Here is a 24,330-nt window from a genome sequence, read left to right on the forward strand (position 1 = left end):
ATGACACAATGTTAAAGCTTTTTTGAATGATTAGCCTAAGTTTTAGATTGATTGTGAGACAGATTTATACATTTGGTAAAACACACTAGCACTGCATGGTTTGTATGTTATTGAGGTGTCAAGCTAGAAATGCTCGAAGGCTACAGTTTTGCCCAATGTTATCAAGTGTAGCATATCTAATGCATATTTGATGAAGCCATGAGGGCTGGTTGGTGGGTTGCGCTAGGGCCTGGGGCCTTAGAGTAGAGCAAAGAGAAGCTAGTGCTAGGCTAGCGTCCTACCCAAGTGTTTCCTCTTTAAAACGCATCGTTTGGAGATCTCCATCGCAGCAGGGATGCTGTAACACATTTCTCTGTCTGACAACCTCTCATTACCATTTGAAAAATAATATAAAGACAGAAAGAACATAGTGACTCATCTATTAGTTCTTCTTTCAGCATCAGCATTTCCCCAGCTGTGTTGACAAAAACGATTAAACAGTGAATTGCTACTGCTTAAAGGCTATACTCTAAATATCTACTACTTAACCATCTGTCTGCTGCTCAGTATTTGCCTTTGCTTTATATCATTATGTAATGTTACATAAAACACTGTCACCACTGAGTATTGTTAATCTATATGTCTCTTTACTAAGAAGTCAGCCACAAATCCTTGGTTTACGTTGGATCGCAAGAAACTCTGCAAGTGATGACTCACCTAATATTGGCAAATCAGTTGTCATGATTTGGGGCTACTGCTCTGTCTCTGTGTTAAGGGTTGTTCTAAAGCAGGGTTGGGCAAACTTTTTGGCTCGACGGCCACATTGGGAAATTCCACATCCATGAAGGGTTCAACGTAGAGCCGCACAGATTTTCTTTTGACTGATTTGTTCAACAAAATCAATTTGCGGGCCAGAAAAAGGGCAGTTATTTAAAAATATATAGGACCATTATCATTTCTACATACTTCCTATATAGTTTTAGACGTCCAACTGTGGCCTGTAGTGTTTCTTTAAGCCAAAATAATAATATTAAAAAAAAAGACAAAATCAACCACCCCTGTTGAAACACATCCATTGTAACATTACTGTATAGGCCTAAGACAGCTGTGACTGATTACAGTAATGTATGCAGAGCGGCGGTGACGCCACAAACAAAAATGAGAGGGATTGAAAATATGCTGCCAAATATGCCGATGCCAATAAAGTGGTATACAACTTATACTGGCCATTATCATTGTGTTGTTTATGGCTTAGTTTAGTCTTAATATAGCTGTCACAGGGGGAGATGGGTCTGGTAGAGAGACTAACTAGCCCAAAATGAATTATGCACCAACAGATTAACTGGGCGCCACATCAAGAGCCAGCACACTATTCAAATTTGAACATACATGCTGTACACATTTATTGCCACCATATTTCCAGGACTTTACTTTATTGGTGTGTCGGTTTAATCTAAAAGAGTTCTCAGCATCTATTTAGTGTCCAAGGGATAAGTTTAGTGTCCAAGGGATTTAGTGTCCAATATGGAATTAAATTTTCACTAGACACCAGCCGTTTCTAAACAAGCATCTTGTTCCCATGTTGATATTCTCCAATGCTAAGGCCTGGTTTGCACTGCACATATAGGCCACTGTGTACATTTCTTCATGTTAAACTTGAATTATGTTGGCTTGTCTTTAATGTTAGTGAGCAAACTGATAAACTGGTGTGTGGGCTTTCAAAAGGCGAATTAAGCAATAAGGCCTGAGGGAGTGTGGTATATGGCCAATATAGCACGGCTAAGGGCTGTTCTTAACACAACACAACGCAGAGTGCCTGGATACAACCCTTAGCCATGGTATATTGGCCATATATCACAAACCCCTGAGGTGCCTTATTACTATTATAGACTGGTTACCAACATAATTAGAGCAGTAAAAATACATGTTTTGTCATACCTGTGGTTTACGGTAAGATATGCCACGGCTGTCAGCCAATCAGCATTCATGGCTCGAACCACCCAGTTTATAATCTGTTTTTGACGTCATGCTGGTTAACAGTGTGGTGCAGCAGCTGTCATAATTGAGTCTTAATAATGTAGAGATGAAAAGGCTTCTAAACCTTTCACCAACTAGCCTTGTCTTCCATGAGGTCAGTCTCTTTCTAATGAATATTTTAGTATTAGCACTGGACTATTGCATGTAGAAAATTGTACTTTGAAACAGCATTTGCCATTCAGTTTACCACAGAACTTAGAACTACACAGGTCAGTCAAATAATTCATAATTTGGTGGGAGCTTAGATTTGTTCTGTTTTATACACAAGTGTGTATTATACGTATGTGTAAAATGGAAATGTGTTTTTTTTGCATATCCCAACTTCCCCTGAGACACCTTCAGAGAGTGAGGTCCCGGCCAGGGTCAGCCATTATCAATGGCTGACCCTGGAGCAATTAGGTTTAGTGCCTTGCTCTGAAGGGCACATTGGCAGATTTTTCACCTTGTTGGCTGGGTAATTCGAACTAGCGACCTTTTAGTTACTGACCTAACAGGTAGGCTACCTTAATTTGACCAGTTTCTCGCAGCAGGAAAATAATCCTGCAGCAACAGGAAATGTGAATTATTGTGTGGATTTTAATTAATTAACATTTTTGTTGATACGTTTTTAGTTGGGGCAAATGGAAATTAGGGCAAGTGGAAATTAGACTTTAGAAGCATTTTTAAACCTCGATTACACAACAAGTTTGCTTTTCCAGGGTGATCAAATTAAGATCCTACGTCTATACGCCATCTAAAACCCCCTCATCAAACACACAGCACCACTTTATTTTTTTTGTGTGCTTGTCTGTGAGAAAATCAATGAGTGACACCCGGCCGGGTGAGATAGAGTTGGGTCTGACATTGACAGTGGCGTTCCATCCCACCGCCCTCCCTCCACATTGCACCTGGGTAATCTATCTATCTGCTAGGTTAGAGCCAGGCAGTCATCTTTGATATCTGGTGCTTTCCCCATGATGTTTCCACCTGTGATCCTGCCAGGGGAGAGAGCGGAGAGTCCAGTCAAGCCATTTTATTATAAATGTTTTTCAAATCACGTTGTTGGTTGGAGTAGGTTGCTTTTGGTTTATTTCTTGTTGTTTATTTTCTTGGAAACATGTACATGACATATACAGATACTGTGATTTGCATCTCATTTCCTGTGTTGGGCCTAATTTACTTAAATGGCAACAAAATATCAATTTAGTGTGAACATAATGTAATGTTGTTCCCTGGCCCTCCCACAGGTGATAGAGTGAGGCAGCGTGCAGCATTTGTCCAGGCCAGCCCAGGCCCAGGGGAGTGACCGACCGAGCGGATGCCCTAGACTGTGCGGCAGGGGCGGCAGGCTCAACCATGACTCGGCTGATGTTAGGCCGGACCCTGGAGCGCATCTGCAAGGCTGTCCTGCTGCTCTGCCTGGTGCACTTCGTCATCATGATGATCCTCTACTTCGACGTCTACAGCCAGCGCTTCGACCAGATCTTCAGCCGCTTCAACAACGGCCGCAACGCCAGCCGCAACGGACACCACTACTACTACAACCTCAGCCGGCCCAACGCCACCTTCGCCAGCTACCTGGCCACCGCAGACCAGCTGCTGCCCAGCGTACGACCTGAGGGAAACCACACGCCACCAACTGCCAAACCTATACCACCGTGCCCGGAGATACCCCCTGGTCTGGGTAGGTGATGATCCCCCTTTACACTAATGACTAATGACGTAGTACATTTTTCACATTAGGGTGCTGACCCAAACCATACTCAAATCAATTCAAATTTTATTTGTTACATGCTTCATAAACAACAGGTGTAGACTAACAGTGAAGTTCTTACTAACTTACAATGCAGAGAGAAAGAAAATTGAGAAATAATAGAATTAATAATAAATACACAATGAGTAACGATAACTTGGATGTATACACTGGGTACCAGTATCAAATATAATACAATGGTATTTGTCACATGTGCCGAATACAACAGGTATGGACCTTACCGTGAAATGCTTACTTGCGAACCCTTAACCAACAATGCAGAGTTTAAATAAAGTAAGAAAAATTAGCTCAAGGAAAAATAGTAACACAATAAAATGTGTGTGTGTGTGTGGAGTCAAAATGCATGTGTGTGTGTGTTGAAGTGTCAGTGTAGTATGTGTGTGTGTGTAGTTAGAGTGTACATCGAGCCTTTGTAAGAGAGTCAGTGAAAAAAATAGTATTAAATCAAAATAAAATAAGGGGGTCAATGCAAATAGTTCAGGTAGCCATATGATTAACTGTTCAGCAGTGTTATGGGTTGGGGGTAGAATCTGTTCAGGAGCCTTTTGATTCCAGACTTGGCACTCCAGTACCTCTTGCTGTGCAGTAGCAGAGAGAACAGTCTATGACTTGGGTGGCTGGAGTCTTTGACAATTTTTAGGGCCTTCCTCTGACACCGCCTAGTATAGAGGTCCTGGATGGAAGGAAGCTCGGCTCCAGTGATGTACTGGGCCGTACGTGCTATCCTCTGTAGAGCCTTGCAGTCTGATTCCGAGAACTTGTTAAACCAAGCGGTGATGCAACCAGTCAGGATGCTCTCGATGGTGCAGCTGTATAACTTTTTGAGGATCTGAGGTCCCACACCAAATATTTTCAGCCTCCTGAAGGGAAATACGCTCTATCGTGCCCTTTTCACGACTGTGAAGCTCTCGACCCGCTCCCAGCCCTGTTGATCTGAATGGGGCGTACTCGGCCCTCTTTTTCCTGTAAGCCGCGATCAGCTCCTTTGTCTTGCTCACATTGAGGGAGAGGTTGTTGTGTCTCTGACCTCCTCCCTATAGCCTGTCTCATTGTCATCTGTGATCAAGCCTACCACTGCCATGTCATTGGCAAACTTAAGGATGGTGTTGGAGTCGTGCGTGGCCACGCAGTCGTGGGTGAACAGGGAGTACACGATGGGACTAAGCATGCACCCCTGAAGGGCCCCCGTGTTGAGGGATCCAGTTGCAGAGGGAGGTGTTCAGTCCCACGGTCCTTAGCTTAGTGATGAGCTTGGAGGGCACTATGGTGTTAAACGCTGAGCTGTAGTCAATGAACAGCATTCTCACTAGGGCTGTCCCCCCCCCCCAAAAAAAGTTGTCTGTCCTTTGACCAATCTATTGGTCAACATTTTGTGTATTACTCAAATCGACTATCTGCACTGAGCTTGTCTGATGCTTTAAGCGCACTGTTTGATGAAATAATTAAGACACTGAAATGACTAGAGGGAGTCCGAAGAACTGCTCTTAGGCCTACAGCTCGATAGTGGTTATACAACATTTACATTTTAGTCATTAGTCCAGAGCGATTTACAGTAGTGATTGCATACATTTTTCATACGTTTTCAAACTGGTCCCCAGTGGGACTCAAACGCACAACTCTGGCTTTGCAAGCACCATGCTCTACGAATTGAGCCACACGGGACCCAAGGCTGCTATACTAAGTCTACTAATAATAATTACATGACTTATTATTATGATCATCAAACTTATTATTATAATGATAATCATAATAATAACAATAAGAAGGAGATCAAGAAAAAGGAGGGTTGTTGTTACTAAGGAAAGGGAAAGGGGGGTACCTAGTCAGTTGTACAACTGAATGCCTTCAACTGAAATGTGTCTTCTGCATTTAACCCAACCCCTCTGAATCAGAGAGGTGCGTGGGCCTGCCATAATCGACATCCACGTCTTTGACGCCCGGGGAACAGTGTTGTTATTATTATAAATATTATTTTTCAGACAATTTGGAACAGTGTCAACAACACAAAATAAATTATAAGTAATACCAGAGAGGCTGTTATAATGAAAAAAAGAGTGTAAAGCCTTTATTACAGAATGGCAAAGATTAAAAACAGTTGAATTTGTGAAATTGTTTATTCGACATGTTGTGTTTGCCTGAGGCTTGGTGCTCATGGAACCAGTAGGCTATTCAACAAACACTCAAACAGGCAACAGAAGCAGGATCTGTTGTATTTCTGTAGATACAGTATACATGTACTGTATATGGATGATTTATAAAGACAGGCTCATTTAACACTTAGGCTATTGATTATAGACCTAATTAAGTTGGAATTTCTTCTCTCCTCACTTTTCTTTGTCAATTAAGGCAAGGGCTGCTGCCTTCTCCCCCTCCATTGTTCAGAACATCAATATGCTGGATAACTTTGGTAATATGTACATAGCAACATGGTCTAGGAAAAGGTGCCAGTTCAACAGCGCACTGATGTGTTTCAGAACCACGGACAGCAACCACTATCCAACACGGGAGAAAATGCATTTGTTATAAAGTAATATTTTTATTAGTGTTGCACCATTGTTCTTACGTAATATAACCATATATAATTTCAGTAGCACAGACTGATGGACAGTGCCATCCCCACAGCCTCCACTCAGACAGGCGCGAATCAGACAGGTGTCTGGTACACCATGAATTTTTTATTTCTTTTTGCTACTGATCGACTAAAGAAATCTTGGTCAACCAACAAACTATCGACCAAACAATTGACCAGTCGACTAAATGGGGTCAGCCCTAATTCTCACGTAGGTGTTCCTTTTGTCCAGGTAGGAAAGGGCAGTGTGGAGTGCAATAGTGATTGGATCCAGGGTTTCTGGGATGACGTTGTTGATGTGAGCCATGACCAGCCTTTCAAAGAATTTCATGGCTACAGATTTTGTATTTATGTGTTTAATTTCTTTGTACTTTTACCCCATTTTCTCTCCAATTGGTAGTTACAGTCTTGTCCCATCGCTGCAACTCCCCTACGGACTCGGAAGAGGCGAAGGTCGAGAGCCATGCGTCCTCCGAAACATGACCCTGCCAAGATGCACTGCTTCTTGACACACTGCTTGCTTAACCCGGAAGCCAGCCGCACCAATGTGTCAGAGGAAACACCATCCAGCTGGCGACGGAGGTCAGCTTGCAGGCTCCCGGCCTGCCACAAGGAGTCGCTAGAACACGATGGGACAACTAAATCCCTGCCGGCCAAACCCTCCCCTAACCCGGATGACTCTGGGCCAATTGTGCGCCGCCTCATGGGTCTCCCGGTCACGGCCGACTGTGACACAGCCTGGGATCGAACCTCGGTCTGTGATAGTCATACTTTTTACATTGTCCTACTGTGGCTTAAACCAGGCCAGCAAACTAATTACAGCTTATAATCATTATTCAATCTGAAAAAGTGGATTTGGTAACAGTTAATTACTCTAATTAGTATAGTGTGTGGTAATCTGAAAATAGATGAATAGAGACCTGCATGTCTTCGAGCAGCAGACTCTCTCTTGCAACCACTTTCCATTCTAAAACGTGGTGGATCGAATGTTTACTCCAATTACTGTAAAAGCTAGTGTTTCTGTAGGATTTTCTGTCCCGTCCGGGTGAAACATACAATGGATTTCATTTCAGCATTCTTCCCTGTAATATTTCATCTAAAGAAACACCTGTAGTCCAAATTAAAGTATAACTGCCAAACACAACAGTATTCTTTCAAATATAGGAAAACACAGTCAACTAAGATATAGTTGTGTGGCGTTTGAGTTATTCCTATGCTTTCAGGCTTCCAGCATACTTAATTTAAAGCTATTGCAATACCAGTTACCTTAGGAATAATTCCTTCATATTCACTACAATGTCATTGTAACCCTTTCCTGTTTCCTGTTCATTATGCAATCATATATGCATGTGAGCACCAGGCCTTTGCCACGCAGCTCCTGCTAATGAGTTTTAAGTAAAGCTCGAGAGGGAGTTGTGGGGAACCAACTCTTTATCTCATGACCTTCCACTCCTATGCATTCTCTTCCCTATTATTTATTTGGGTTGAGGTTTCCACTGAGTTTTCGGTTGTTGACTGGGATGTCTTTGGGAGCCACATCAGCACTTCTGAGGGGTTCCCATTCACTCCGCAGACAAGCACGCATGCGCGCACTCCCACCCGACCTCAATGAGTGGTTGATGGACTTGCTCTAAAGCCTGTTACAAAGCATGGGCTTAACCACAATCCATATGTATGTCATTGCAAAGAAGAGAGCTCCAACGTTGACTTTCATTCGTTACCTCATGTTATGTCCAGCTAGATAGATGCAAGCATCGAGCTGTGTTGTGTTGTTCTTGTCGGTTTACCTCAGCTTCTCTTAGATAATCACTTTCCTACAGAAATGTCTGCCTGGAGAAACTGCAGTAGTTAGGCTTAAGTAGCTTATCTACTGTTGTCTGGGTGGCTTGTTTTAATGACCCCACTATGACAGGCTCAAAGTGGAAAAAATGAACAAGATGATTGGCTTATCAAGTTGTGGCTGAACTGTGTTCTTGCTGAGCTCAGCCTATTCGGAAAGTGTTCTCATACTTTGATACCGGATGCTTCTGTTGCCCAAGTATCATGGATCTATAGTTTGGGCCTGAATACAGAAATGATTACTGTTTATGCAAATTATGGTAATTGAAGCAACCATTTCAAATCAATACATTTGTTTATCTCTACAAGTCCAGTTGATAGCCTACATTTTTGGATGGAGAAAGAATGTGTTGTCGTCAACCAATTTCACAAATCAGAATAAGGGTTCATTAGCCAGATTCATTTGAATCAATTATTCATAGGGTACATCATGCATTGTATTACCAGGCCTCTAATTTGACTATTTCTATTGAATTAGATTTGCTATAATGTTGTGACTGCCTGCTCTTTCCCTAGCATGGAGTGAGAGGAGGCTGCATGGTGTTGTGCATCATGGCCAGCCCAGGTAGCTAGCTGCCTCCCTGCCTCTCCTCTCAGTGGAGTAGGTGCCTGGGTTCAGAATACCTCTGTTTTAGTCACAGCCTGGTGCATATATATAGATGGTGGTTGAGGGTAGAGGGAGGGATGGAGGCCCCAGGGAGAGGAGGCCTTGGCCAGGGGAGATATGGGAGACTCCAGCCTCCCAACCCAGCTGACAGGTGCTACTTATATTGGAATGGACGCCCACCCCCTCCCCCATCTCAGCTTTCTCTTTCTCCATCTCCCTCTCCCTGTCTCTCACACTCTTATTTTTCTCTCTCTCTCTCTCTCTCTCGTGGGCGAGGAGGAATTAATGGCAGTAAGTCAGCTGTCAATACGGATCTGCAATCTCCACAACCCCTAACAACCAAATTCAGAAATTGTAATGGCAAAACGTCTCTTCTCCGTGAGGAAGGAAATATCTGTCATGGTGGCAGTATATTGGAATATTTGGACCACAGAGTTGTAGAGAGAGCAGTGTTTTATGAATGCTGGAATAGTACCCACTCAGTGCAGTGCTGGTGTTGTTTAGCCTATGTTAGGGTTGGTGTCCAACCCATAAGTTGATTAATTTCTCTCTTTTTCTCGATGACGCCGTCAAAACCCCTTAACTCATATGTTGCCATGGTTTGGAATAGATGGGAAAGAGTGAGTTGTCTACTTTAGGTTAAAAACTGAACTTGAACACACACCTACAGTATCCTCAATGAGCCTTTGTGCTGATGTTATTGTCATAATAACTCTGCTCCTCCTGTCTTCAGAAGCTCAGAACCACTGATCTGTGTAGAAAGAGGTCATACTTCCCTGCTGTACTAATACTAAGACCAGTCTTAGTGCCGCTGGGCGCTGGACCAACCTTAATGTAGCATGCTGCTGGGTCTTCACTTCCCCCCAACAGAGGAGACAGCTCCAGTCCTTTTCCCTGGCTTTTCATTTGGATTTCTCCTCGTGGGATCACACTGCTGTGGACGTGTTGCTTTCTGAAGGAGGAGCACAGCTCAGAGAGAGAGAGAGAGAGGGTAAAGTTGATGCTATGGATGGCTGTTTGCTTAGCACGTACAGTAATTACCAGGTCTGGGGGTGACATATAGCCTATATCTACTGGGAAGTCAGTTGAACGAAGCTATTAAAGTGCTTTGAGAAAGGACACCATTGTACCGGAATGTCTACCTGCTTCCATCAAATCCAAATAAAATAATGGACTTTTTCTGTGCTTACACGGTGGTGGTTTTCAAATCTTTGAGGCTTTTACATCTGAATTTAGCTTCCAGGCCAAAAGTTGGCATACTGCATTACTTTGGGGTTCAGTGCATGGCACCATATCCAGCATATATACGCTCATACAGTAGATTCACCACTAAAGCTCTCAATATAGGTTATAGTGACCCCATTAGTGATGGTACCTACCGTCACAGTAAAGTACAGTATACGTAAGTGACTTTCTGCTGTATGCAGTGCTCCTTTGAGCTTCAGACAGGAAAAGGAGAACACTCTCTTTACTTATTCATCCTCAAACTTCTCCTGCCTCTTTCATCCTCTTTTCCCCCACTGTTTTAATTTGAGTCTTTTCCCGTAATAATGGTGGTGTGACACTGGGGTTTTGCATTTATTTATGTGTTTCCCTGTCTGGGGTAGGGCAGGGTAGCTCTGAGGAAGAGGGCTTCTCTCAATAAGGAAGGAAGGTATAAATAGCTGCTGAGCATCATCACTTAAGCCCCCAGCCTCCCACCTGCTACCTTCCACCCCTTAACCCCTCCAACCTCCCACCTGCTTCCTTTCCTCCCCTTAATCCCCCCCACCTGCTACCTATACCCCTCACCACCACTCAACGCCCCGAGCCTCTCGCCTTCTACCTTCCACCCCTCAACCCCCACAGCCTCCCACCTTCTACCCCTCAACCCCCCACCTTCTACCTTCCACCCCTCAACCCCCCAGCCTCCCACCTTCTACCCCTCAACCCCCCCAGCCTCCACCTTCTACCCCTCAACCCCCCACCTTCTACCTTCCACCCCTCAACCCACCAGCCTCCCACCTTCCACCCCTCAACCCCCAGCCTCCCACCTTCCACCCCTCAACCCCCAGCCTCCCACCTTCTACCCCTCAACCCCCCAGCCTCCACCTTCCACCCCTCAACCCCCAGCCTCCCACCTTCTACCCCTCAACCCCCCAGCCTCCCACCTTCTACCTTCCACCCCTCAACCCCCCAGGCTTCCATCTTCCACCCCTCAACCCCCCACCTTCTACCTTCCACCCCTCAACCCCCCCAGCCTCCCACCTTCTACCTTCCACCCCTCAACCCTACCAGCCTCCCCCTCCCACCTTCTACCTTCCACCCCTCAACCCCACCAGCCTCCCACCTTCTACCTTCCACCCTTCAAACCCACAGCCTCTTGCCTGCTACCTTCCACCCCTCAACCCCCCAGCCTCCCACCTTCTACCTTCTACCTTCCACCCCTCAACCCCCAGCCTCCCACCTTCTACCTTCCACCCCTTAACCCCCAGCCTCCCACCTTCTACCTTCCACCCCTCAACCCCCCCCAGCCTCCCACCTTCTACCCCTTAACCCACCAGCCTCCCAACTTCTACCCCTCAACCCCCACCTTCTACCTTCCACCCCTCAACCCCCAGCCTCCCACCTTCTACCCCTCAACCTCCCACCTTCTACCTTCCACCCCTCAACCCCCAGCCTCCCACCTTCTACCCCTCAACCCCCCAGCCTCCACCTTCTACCCCTCAACCCCCCACCTTCTACCTTCCACCCCTCAACCCCCAGCCTCCCACCTTCTACCCCTCAACCCCCACCTTCTACCTTCTACCCCTCAACCCCCAGCCTCCACCTTCCACCCCTCAACCCCCCAGCCTCCCACCTTCTACCCCTCAACCCCCCCAGCCTCCACCTTCCACCCCTCAACCCCCAGCCTCCCACCTTCTACCCCTCAACCCCCCCAGCCTCCCACCTTCTACCTTCCACCCCTCAACCCCCCAGGCTTCCATCTTCCACCCCTCATCCCCCCACCTTCTACCTTCCACCCCTCAACCCCCCAGCCTCCCAACTTCTACCTTCCACCCCTCAACCCTACCAGCCTCCCACCTCCCACCTTCTACCTTCCACCCCTCAACCCCCCCAGCCTCCCACCTTCTACCCCTTAACCCACCAGCCTCCCAACTTCTACCCCTCAACCCCCCACCTTCTACCTTCCACCCCTCAACCCCCCAGCCTCCCACCTTCTACCCCTCAACCTCCCACCTTCTACCTTCCACCCCTCAACCCCCAGCCTCCCACCTTCTACCCCTCAACCCCCCAGCCTCCACCTTCTACCCCTCAACCCCCAGCCTCCACCTTCTACCCCTCAACCCCCACCTTCTACCTTCCACCCCTCAACCCCCAGCCTCCCACCTTCTACCCCTCAACCCCCCAGCCTCCACCTTCTACCCCTCAACCCCCCACCTTCTACCTTCCACCCCTCAACCCCCCAGCCCCCACCTTCTACCCCTCAACCCCCACCTTCTACCTTCTACCCTCAACCCCCAGCCTCCCACCTTCCACCCCTCAACCCCCCAGCCTCCCACCTTCTACCCCTCAACCCCCCAGCCTCCCACCTTCCACCCCTCAACCCCCCAGCCTCCCACCTTCCACCCCTCAACCCCCCAGCCTCCCACCTTCTACCACTCAACCCCCCCAGCCTCCCACCTTCTGCCTTCCACCCCTTCACCCCCCCAGGCTTCCACCTTCCACCCCTCAACCCCCACCTTCTACCTTCCACCCCTTAACCCCCCAGCCTCCCACCTTCTACCTTCCACCCCTCAACCCCACCAGCCTCCCACCGCCCACCTTCTACCTTCCACCCCTCAACCCCACCAGCCTCCCACCTTCTACCTTCCACCCCTCAACCCCCAGCCTCCCACCTTCTACCTTCCACCCCTTAACCCCCCAGCCTCCCACCTTCTACCTTCCACCCCTCAACCCCCCCAGCCTCCCACCTTCTACCTTCCACCCCTCAAACCCCCAGCCTCCCACCTTCTACCTTCCACCCCTTAACCCACCAGCCTACCACCTTCTACCTTCCACCCCTTAACCCCCCTCCTCCCGCAGGCTACCTTCCACCCCTTAACTCCCCAGCCTCTCACCTGCTACCTTCCACCCCTCAACCCCCTGCCTCCCACCTTCTACCTTCCACCCCTTAACCCCCCAGCCTCCCACCTTCTACCTTCCACCCCTTAACTCCCCAGCCTCTCACTCGCTACCTTCCACCCCTTAACCCCCCAGCATCTCACCTGCAACCTTCCACCCCTTAACCCCCCAGCCTCTCGCCTGCTACCTTCCACCCCTTAACTCCCCAGCCTCCCGCAGGCTACCTTCCACCCCTTAACCCCCCAGCCTCTCGCCTGCTACCTTCCACCCCTTAACCCCCCCAGCCTCTCGCCTGCAACTTCCAACCCTCAACCCCCCAGCCTCCCGCGGGCTACCTTCCACCCCTTAACCCCCAGCCTCCCGCCTTCTACCTTCCACCCCTTAACCCCCCAGCCTCTTGCCTGCTACCTTCCACCCCTTAACCCCCCAGCCTCCCGCAGGCTACCTTCCACCCCTCAACCCCCCAGCCTCCCGCCTTCTACCTTCTACCTTCCACCCCTCAACCCTCCAGCCTCTCGCCTTCTACCTTCCACCCTTAACCCACCAGCCTCCTGCCTTCTACCTTCTACCTTCCACCCCTCAACCCCCCAGCCTCCCGCAGGCTTCCTTTCCTCCCCTTAATCCCCCCCACCTGCTACCTATACCCCTCACCACCACTCAACGCCCCGAGCCTCTCGCCTTCTTCCTTCCACCCCTCAACCCCCCCCAGCCTCCCACCTTCTACCCCTCAACCCCCCACCTTCTACCTTCCACCCCTTAACCCACCAGCCTCCCACCTTCTACCCCTCAACCCCCCACCCCCCACCTTCTACCTTCCACCCCTCAACCCCCCAGCCTCCCACCTTCTACTCCTTAACCCACCAGCCTCCCAACTTCTACCCCTCAACCCCCCACCTTCTACCTTCCACCCCTCAACCCCCCAGCCTCCCACCTTCTACCTTCCACCCCTCAACCCTCCAGCCTCCTGCAGGCTACCTTCCAGCCCTCAACCCCCCAGCCTCCCGCCTTCTAACTCCCACCCCTCAACCCCCCAGCCTCTCGCCTTCTACCTTCCACCCCTCAACCCTCCAGCCTCCTGCAGGCTACCTTCCACCCCTCAACCCACCAGCCTCCCGCAGGCTACCTTCCACCCCTCAACCCTCCAGCCTCCTGCAGGCTACCTTCCACCCCTCAACCCTCCAGCCTCCTGCAGGCTACCTTCCACCCCTCAACCCACTAGCCTCCCGCAGGCTACCTTCCACCCCTCAACCCCCCGCCTCTCGCCCAGTGCTCAGTGATGCTCAGTGAATATTCAGTTCATGATGCAGTATATTTAATGAGCACCCTCATACAAGTTTAATATGGTAATGTTGAAAAGGGGGCTGCACGTTTTTGTTAAGAACAATAGTATGTTCTGGGTGGCTAGAAAGAACACTTTGTGTTTTTAGGACTGTGGTCTCCGTTTAGGTTGCCCTCTTATCCTAGAACAGAGAATAGTGGAGGTATGGGGCTGTTATGAGTTCCACCAGAAGTCAATGTTTCATCTATTCATCTGTTCCATCCATTCACATTCCGTATGAGTAAATACTGTACCGGTTTGTAAGGGCTTCCTGGAGCAAACTTAGACCATCATCGATCTCAGCCCAGACGGTGAATTCGGAAGCGGGTCATGTTATGACATATGTACTGTAAAAGAAAACGACTGAGCTCTGAAAAGTTAACAGTTTATTATCTCCACTCAAACTGCAATGTGTTCAATAATACTGTGACTGTCAATTACCCAGCTAGACATCCAAAATGACCCTGACAATGACACTAATGTGCTCTGGACACCATAACAGCATAGCAGGTGCTTTAACTGCATATACATGAGATGGTTTCCTATCCTCATCCTATCACAGCCAAGGATTCAGTAAATATATGTATCCAGATATTTAATGGGGCGTCGGTATTAAGATTGTCACATCAGGTCAGCGTCTCGTGGAAAATAGTGGATACAGAATCAATGAACACCAAAGCAAGGCTCCGGGTTTGTGTGTCTTGGGGGGATTGAAAATAGCTTCCATCCCCTCGTTCCTCCTCCACTCCCAGGAAACCATTAAGATGTGCCTGGCCTAACTAGTTGAGCCGCTTGCTCTCTAAATGATCCATGACAAAACAGAGGAATGACATTGTCATCTGCAAGGCTACAGAATTGTTTTAGTCTCTCTCGTCGTCTCTCTTTCACCAAGCCACAGCAACAGAAGGGAAATCCAGACAATTGGATCGGTTATAACATTTTAACAAAGGTTACAAAGGTCTCCACATAGAGTATCTTTACTACTCTTACCATCCTGGGATAAAAGGAACGTTTTACATCTTCCTAAGTCTGAGGGTGGTTTTAACCTTCCTGACTTGGAATTGTATCAACTCGCCACCCAAGGCTTTTACTTGCGACATATAGTTAAATTCACTAAAGAGGAACACTGGGTACATATTGATGATGCTCATCCTCAGAATCTTTTTATGTGTCTATTTTCAAAGGATAAAGCTAAGAACATGAACAACTTCATAGTTAAGAACACTATAACAATAAGGAAGAAAATGAAATGTATTCTACAAGAACCAATATCACTCCCTAAAAACACAACCCTATGAAAATATCCTTCGATAGCTTTTCAGAATTCACCAATAAATTGGTCCACATAAATGACTTGTTAATAGGAAATACATTTATTTCCATGGCAGAATTAAAAAGCAATTTTGGACTGGCCAATGTAGATATTTTCAAATAAATGCAACTTAAAAGTTTCATATCAAGAAATGTAGATTTTAAATCTTTTGGACATCAGAGCAATCTTAAGGGAATCATATTTGAGTCAGAAAAGGATATTCATATGATAGATAATATATTCAAAACCTTGCGGATAGCCTATCCAACTGACAATCTCTTAGAAAAAAAATCTAAACTGTTGGAACGAAGACTTAAAAAGAACTTACACTTTTGTGGGGAAAAACTCATTCTGATTTGCTGGGCCTGGCTCCCCAGTGGGTGGGCCTATGCCCTCCAAAGCCCACCCATGGCTGCACCCCTGCCCAGTCATGTGAAATCCATAGATTCTGGCCTAATGAATTTATTTCAATTGACTGATTTCCTTATATGAACTGTAACTCAGTCAAATCTTAGAAATTGTTGCATGTTGCGTTTATATTTTTGTTCAGTATATATTGGCACAAGATGGAGGGAATGTTGAAATGTAACTAACGAAATTACATTTAATGAAAATATACGCTTAATCCAGTATAAACTATTGTATATAATTTGTCTTAAGTGTAAAACTAACAATGATTCACTAATCAATGTCTTCTGGGAATGCTATAAAGTCCAAAAGTTATGGTCGGAATAAGAAAGCTGGCTGTCAGAAGTATTACACTGTAAATGTACTTTTAATCTGCCTGTCTGCATATTTGAAGACATGGCATATGGGGGTGTAGTGAGACACCCGATGGCTTGGATGATACTTTTCTCGTCAATCATCTTGAAAAATCGTATACTTAAAAACTGGAAATCAACCAATCCTCCATTGTTAACACAATGGAGAGAGAAAATGATTTATTATCTAAATGTTGACAGTGCGTGGGCGACTGAGAGAAACAAAATGGTGCAGCTTCAGGCCATGTGGCGGAGAGTGATAGGGACGCTGGAGATGGGGGTGTGAGCAGGTGGGTCAGGGCAGGTGTGATGTTGTGGATGTTCATCTTGCTGCTTGCATTACTTCATATAGAATACCATATTGCATGTGGATTGTTCTCAAAAAGAGGAATTGTAGAGACATGGCTTGGCTTTATAATTGATCTATTTATTTCTGATGTATTGTCTCTAATGCATGTTGAGGTATGCAGAATCACAGAGTTTTAACCTGTACGTACATTGCACATGAAAAAGATCAGAGGATTTGAGACAGCCCTATTGGATTAACCCTGGACCTGTTAATACAATAAGCTTAGCTGGATGGTCATGAACTATAAATAATAGTATGAGTGATTTGGCTGTCACTGTACAGATGTTATGATGCATTGTAGTTTGATGTTGCTGTGCTTTGACATTTTAGAAGTCCACATTATGTTATCTTGCCATTATTGTGACCATAATCAATCTATTTTGTTCAATTATGACCAAGGATTCCTATGTGGATATTTTTGGTTTGAGAATATAGATATTGTTTCATATTGTATATATCCTGGATCAAGTATAGCAATACCTACCCTCCCCTACCTCTCATGACTCATCTGCAGTATTGCTTCATCAGAGTGTTGTAAAATATGTTTTTATCTTTGGTTGAGAGCTATAATTCGAAGTCAGTCAAATTGGCTGTAGCATGCCACAGGACATAGTTTGACAGAGTGGCGGCTTTGATCAATTCTCATCAACTGTCTGATTAGTGTAGTTTCAACAAGCAGACGAACTGTCAAGGTAGCTGGAAAAAGGTTATGAAAGTCAAATAAAATGTAATATCACTGTATCCTCAATGTAAAATGTCCTCAATGTCAAATGTTGTCAAAACAAGATGGCTTTAGGAGACAAGAGGAAAGACATACAGTAATAAGCAGTTTCTCTTCCCATCATGTGACAGCAGATATTCCCTTTCCAATTAAACAATCCTTTTGGACTTGGAACTGTTAGTCAGGCATATAGCCAAAAATAGAAACCTCAATTAAAGTTTATATATATATATATATATATATATATATATATATATATATATATATATATTATAACATAAAATGAAATGAAGAATTGTTTGAGTGACAATCTGCCTCAGAATGAAGGGACACTGCACACTGATATATAACAGCTGAAAAGGTAAGGTTTAAGGGCCATCCACACCAAGGATGATAACGATGAGGTAACTATAATCACCAATGGACCGTTTATCTTTCTTGCGGTACACATGTCAATCAGCTGATCAACGCTTCCTACTGCACACTGTAGGCCTGTTAATCAGGTGATAACATAGACCATTCATCAGTGCTTCAGGGTGTTCATTGTCATAGTGATAACTGCAAATAATACTTCAATGTACATGAAAAATAACATAGAAACTCATATTTAAATGTAGCAACATTTTTCTAATGGTTGTCAATAAGTTTGGATCCTCTTTTTCACTGTGCTCATCTCTCAGCCTGTCTTCTGCAACAGTTCATTTGGCCTTGCCCTATTATACATTCTGCAATTAGCAAGAGCAAGCCTGCTTCTCTCCACAAAAAGGCTATTAGGCTTACACAGAACCCAAACCGGCTGCGAGCGAGTGCCATCGTGCACCATCATACATAAATGTATTTTGTCCCCCCCACACCAAACTCGATCACGACACGCAGGTTAAAATATCAAAACAAACTCTGAACCAATTACATTAATTCGGGGACAGGTCGAAAAGCATTAAACATGTATGGCAATTTAGCTAGCTAGCTTGCACTTGCTAGCTAATTTGTCCTATTTAGCTAGCTTGCTGTTGCTAGCTAATTTGTCCTGGGATATAAACATTGAGTTGTTATTTTTACCTGAAATGCACAAGGTCCTCTACTCCGACAATTAATCCACACATAAAACGGTCAACCGAATCGTTTCTAGTCATCTCTCCTCCTTCCAGGCTTTTTCATCTTTGAACTTATATGGTGATTGGCATCTAAACTTTCATAGTATTACCACGACAACCAGCAACAGTGCGTCTTTCAATCACCCACATGGGTATAACCAATGAGGAGATGGCATGTGGGTACCTGCTTCTATAAACCAATGAGGAGATGGGAGAGGCAGGACTTGCAGCGCGATCTGCGTCAGAAATAGGAATGACTTCTATTTTACACAGAACCCAAACTGGCTGCGTGTGTGTGCGATCGTGCATAAATGTATTTTGTCCCCCTACACCAAACGCGATCACGACACGCAGGCTTAAATATCAAAACAAACTCTGAAATAATGACAATAATTTGGGGACAGGTCGAAAAGCACTTGCTGTTGCTAGCTAATTTGTCCTGGGATATAAACATTAGGTTGTTATTTTATCTGAAATGCACAAGGTCCTCTACTCCGACAATTAATCCACACATAAAAACGGTCAACCGAATCGTTTCTAGTCATCTCTCCTCCTTCCAGGCCTTTTCATCTTTGAACTTATATGGTGATTGGCATCTAAACTTTCATAGTATTACCACGACAACCGGCAACAGTACGTCTTTCAATCACCCACGTCGGTATAACCAATGAGGAGATAGCACGTGTGTACCTGCTTCTATAAACCAATGAGGAGATGGGAGAGGCAGGACTTGCAGCGCGATCTGCGTCAGAAATAGAAATGACTTATATTTTAGCCCTTGGTAACGCAGACGCTCGTTGACGTGCGCGAAATAATTGAATAACATAGATTCCTAAATGTATTTTGCAACGCTCGCGCACGCAACTCGAATGGTGTAGTCAGGGTATTAATATAAAAAAAGGCTGAAATAAATAAATAAATACATGTCCTATAGATTTTGTAGCCTATAGCTTTTCCTGGGCTTTCACGTGAAGAGGTATAGCGCACAGGAACAACTGGAAGAGAGGCTAGAGATGTGTAGACGACGTAAGAAGCTAAATATTAGCTCAATATTATGTCATTCATTAGTTACATAGTAGGGCTTTAAATAGGAATCTGTCAAAGTGCGTTCCTCCCGGCTGCGCTCTTCAGTCACGGACACGCAAAGCTCCACTATTGATTAGGCCTACCTTTTTAGGCAATAACATTATTCTACCTAAGCTACAACAACACAGTGCAATGAGGAAAGTATTATTGTTATCAAGTGAGTACACAATTATTGTCTAGGGCTGTAAACTGTAGTGATGTAGGCTCATTTGAATAACCGCTCAAACGTCCTGGTATTGAATGCTTCATGCCGAAATAACTGCATACAGCCTTATTATGCAACCATTTGGATGACTTAATGGTCTATTCAACAGTTTACAAGGTCCAGAAAGGTATATTAGCAGGACCAGTCATAGTGTGAATTCTGTCAGGATGTATCGACATTAACATATACTATCGGAAAAAATGTCCTTCTCATGCGCTGTTTGTGGATCTTCATTCTCCGATTGGTCCTATAATTAACGTGGCCACCAATATGCTCACACATGCTCATTTATTCAGGCAAGTTTACCATGTGCTCTGCCTTCTCTCCTCTCCGAGCAGTCTCGCGCACCTAGAACCAAGAAGGATTCAATAGAACACATTTTTGATTGGTTGTCAATGTTTTATGGTCGAAGGGAAGAAATAGCTCAGAAAGTGATCTAAACGATAGCTCTTGTTATCGTTCTCCACTCTTTTTGTAGTTGTCGTTGTAGAGTGAACACTCCTGTCCACTTCAATTAGAACGATATCGATTTTCTTTAAAGTTATAGTTGTACTTGGTGTGGACGGCCTACATATCTCTTTATAGTTACTGGACTTACTAGTGTTGGTCATCCATAGGTTCAGGACATGATCATGACATGACGAGAGTTCTGTATTTTAACAATGTTGGGTTTATTATATAGTTAAGCAATAAGGCCCAAGGGGGTGTGGTATATGGCAATATACCATGGCCTTATACCACAAACCCCTAGGTGCCTTATTGCTATTATAAACTGGTACCAATGTAATTAGAGCAGTACAAATAAATGTTTTGTCATACCCGTGGTATATGGTCTGATATACCACGGCTGTCAGCCAATTAGTATTCAGGGCTCAAACCATCCAGTTTATAAATCAAATCAAATTTTATTTGTCACATACACATGGTTATCAGATGTTAATGTGAGTGTAGCGAAATGCTTGTGCTTCTGGTTCCTACAGTGCAGTAATATCTAACAAGTAATCTAACAATTCCCCAACAACTATCTAATACACACAAATCTAAAAGGGGTGAATAAGAATACGTACATATAAATATGTAGTTGAGAGATGGCTGAGCGGCATAGGCAAGGTACAGTAGATGGTATAAAATACAGTATATACATATCATATGAGTAATGTAAGATATGTAAACATTACTAAAGTGGCATTGTTTAAAGTGACTAGTGATCCATTTATTAAAGTGGCCAGTGATTGAGTCTCAATGTAGGCAGCAGCCTCTCTGAGTTAGTGATTGCTGTTTAGCAGTCTGATGGCCTTGAGATAGAAGCTGTTATTCAGTCTCTTGGTCCCAGCTTTGATGCACCTGTACTGACCTCGCCTTCTGGATGATAGCGGGGTGAACAGGCAGTGGCTCGGGTGGTTGATGTCCTTGATGATCTTTTTTGCCTTCCTGTGACATCGGGTGCTATAGGTGTCATGGAGGGCAGGTAGTTTGCCCCCGGTGATGCGTTGTGCAGACCGCACTACCCTCTGGAGAGCTTTGCAGTTGAGGGACGGAGCAGTTGCCGTACCAGGCTATGATGCAGCCCGACAGGATGCTCTTGATTGTGGATCTGTAAAAGTTAGTCAGGGTTTTGGGTGAAAAGCCAAATTTCTTCAGCGTCCTGAGGTTGAAGAGGCACTGTTGCGCTTTCTTAACCACACTGTCTGTGTGGGTGGACCATTTTAGTTTGTCTGTGATGTGTAGATGCATAATGTACCGTATTGTAGCTAGGTGCTGCCACCACAGCTGCTTACCACATCAATAGTTAATAGTCATTATCCCTGGATACTGCAATGATTTTCCATTGGATTCAATTATTCATGTCATAAGGGTGTATAAGTGAAATGTTTACTGATAAGTGCCATTGGGCATCATGTCTAGCGGATTACCATATTGAAAGATTTAATATGGATTAGTTAAAAGGATTACTGGTGTTACAGTGGTCTCTGATGGATAGGGGTTGGAGAGTCTTTGGCCCGGCAGTGTGTCTCTCTCTCTCACAAACACACTCACACACTAAGCCCTGACCCCACCAACCTCTTCCATCCTACTCCGACAAATGAAATGTGCATCATGTGCGCCAGGGATGGTCTCCATTGGAGGATTCATGCTGCCTCTGGCCAGCAGGACGTAACAATAAAGACAGAAAGTGTATCCCAACTAGCACCCTATTCCTTTTATAGTGCACTTCTTTTGACCTATTCCCTTCATAGTGCATATGGCTCTGGTCAACAGTAGTGCACTATAAAGCCAGGGAATAGGGTGCCATTTGGGACGCATACAGAGAGGGGATATGAGAGTGGGCGAGGGAAGGGAGAACGGAGGCAGTCCTAATGTGAGAAAAGGCAGAATGCCTGTATCAGTTTCAGGCCCTGTGGGGAAATAGAAGCGTTTAGAAAGTCATATGGAGCAACAGAGACACAGGGCCTGTGTGGACCGGCCGGGTGGAGCATATTAGAGGACTTACAGCTATATCATCTAGTATCTGCGTTATGTAATTAAGGCACTGCAGTGGACAACACAGACCAATGATGTGGATGTTAGTGTTCAATGTTTGTATCCGATGATATCCCCAAAGACAGTTGTCTTCGTGAAAGGATTTTTCCTTTGCAGGGCTGATGAGCCATGATGTATTAGGTCAAAACAGTAATTAATATTCATCATGTTATGCTCTACACAGGGTGATGTCTATCATGGGCATATCTTACTGACAGATCTACTCAAGAGTTCGAGCAGAAATGTAAACAGTATTTTCCTTTGAAAGAAAATAAATGCCCTGATTGATTTATAAGGTTGTATACTTTGCAGTGGTGTAAAGTACTTAGGTAAAAATACTTTAAAGCACTACTTAAGTCGTTTTCTGGAGTATCTGTACTTTACTTTACATTTTTGCCAACTTCTACTTTTACTTCACTACATTCCTGAAGAAAATAATGTAATTTTTACTCCATACATTTTCCCTGACACCCAAAAGTACTCATTACATGTTGACAGGAAAGTGGTCCAATTCACACACTTATCAAGAGATCATCCCTCGTCATCCCTACTGCCTCTGATCTGGCGGACTCACTAAACACTAATTATTTGTTTGTAAATTATATCTGAGTGTTGGAGTGTGCCCCTGGCTATCCGTCAATAAAAATGTAAAATAAAATTGTGCCGTCTGGTTTGCTTTTGATACTTAAGTACATTTTAGCAATTCCATTTACTTTTGATACTTAAGTATCTTTAAAACCAAATACTTTTAGACTTTTAATCAAGTAGTATTTTACTGGGTGACTTTCACTGTTACTTGAGTAATTTTCTATTCAGGTATCTTTACTTTTACTCAAGTATGACAATTGAGTACTCTTTCCACCACTGATACTTTGTGTGTGTGTAGGACTGAAAGGCGGTACAGTAATATGCATTGGATAAAGTCAGAATTACAACTAATTAAAATAACACTATTGCTGTACAGTGCCTCAGACAAACCTCCTTGAAAGTCTAATTTACAGTACTATCAGTGTCTGAATCACAGCTGAACCTTTCAATCTACATAGTGTCTACCGTCTACATTTTACATTTTTACATTTTTACCGTCTAGCAGAGACCCACTTGAGACTTGAACCTTTGACTCCTTCATTCAGGAGTCCAGAGTCCCAATTACAACTCCTCAGCTCCTCCAATTACATTCTGACGTGTCCACAGGACTCTCTGTGGTGCAATACCAGGAGAGCTAAGAAATCAATATTCAACACAGTTGTTAGTATTTACTCATCAGTTACCAGTCGTTGAGATGAGCTCCATAAATTACAGAAAATCTTTATGTAAATGCTGAATAAATTGTGGTTGTTTGTTAAAGTTTTCCCAATTGGCCATGTAATAGCGAACAACAGTTTTATTTTTATGCATTTTATTTTTTACTGTAGATATGATGACGTAACCGTTTGAGTCATGTAAGGCTCTTTACTGAAGCAAGTGGTCTTTTTCAACCCATGTCTAAATTTAGTTGTAATCCCTCATCTCGTCCTGTATCAAATCTGTCATTATTTATCCTCGTTGCGGAGCCATCTTGCCTTGACAGCAGTGTTCGTGTGAACCATTGGCCCTGAGTGAACAGACCAAAGGTGAAAAATGAAGCAGGCAGGCATATTGTACCAACCGCCCCAAAATGTTCAGTACATGCCAAAATTATGCTGTGCCCCTTCTGTGCCTTGTTTTGGCTAATCCAACGTAGACCAATGATGTTTGCAACGGATAATCCCTGACGGTTGCTTGACAGTTGTCTTTGACTTTTGGAATATTGTTTAATCTGGAAATTAGTCATTAATATGGTTGACAGAAGGTGTTTACATTTTAAATGCTGTTTCTGTAATCATGAGCAACATTTGTGACAGACCCAGGCTGTGGAGGATTAATTTCATTGGAATTAATGCAGTTTAAAACATGTAACAACACTTGATTAGCTGCTTAAGGACAAACATAATCCTGGTTTCAACAACATTGCTCGATTAAAAACTTCAGATTGGATTAAATATAGGGCCATTTGAAAGTGAGGAATTAAATACTTTTTTACCTTGAGTACATTTT

At 44.7% G+C, this 24,330-nt stretch overlaps 1 protein-coding gene across 2 annotated transcripts in view; it reads left to right on the forward strand.

Annotated features, from left to right (window-relative positions):
* Positions 1-24,330, forward strand: part of b4galt2 (UDP-Gal:betaGlcNAc beta 1,4- galactosyltransferase, polypeptide 2) — a 146,474-nt gene that overhangs the window by 13,268 nt on the left and 108,876 nt on the right. For both annotated transcript variants that reach the window (XM_014190597.2, XM_045714667.1), the window contains one exon: positions 3,243-3,679. In XM_014190597.2, the coding sequence (XP_014046072.1) occupies positions 3,352-3,679 (328 nt within the window). In that variant the 5' untranslated portion in view covers positions 3,243-3,351. The remainder of the gene's footprint in view (positions 1-3,242; positions 3,680-24,330) is intronic.

This window comes from Salmo salar, chromosome ssa03 (genome assembly GCF_905237065.1).
Source record: "Salmo salar chromosome ssa03, Ssal_v3.1, whole genome shotgun sequence".
Taxonomy (NCBI): domain Eukaryota; kingdom Metazoa; phylum Chordata; class Actinopteri; order Salmoniformes; family Salmonidae; genus Salmo; species Salmo salar.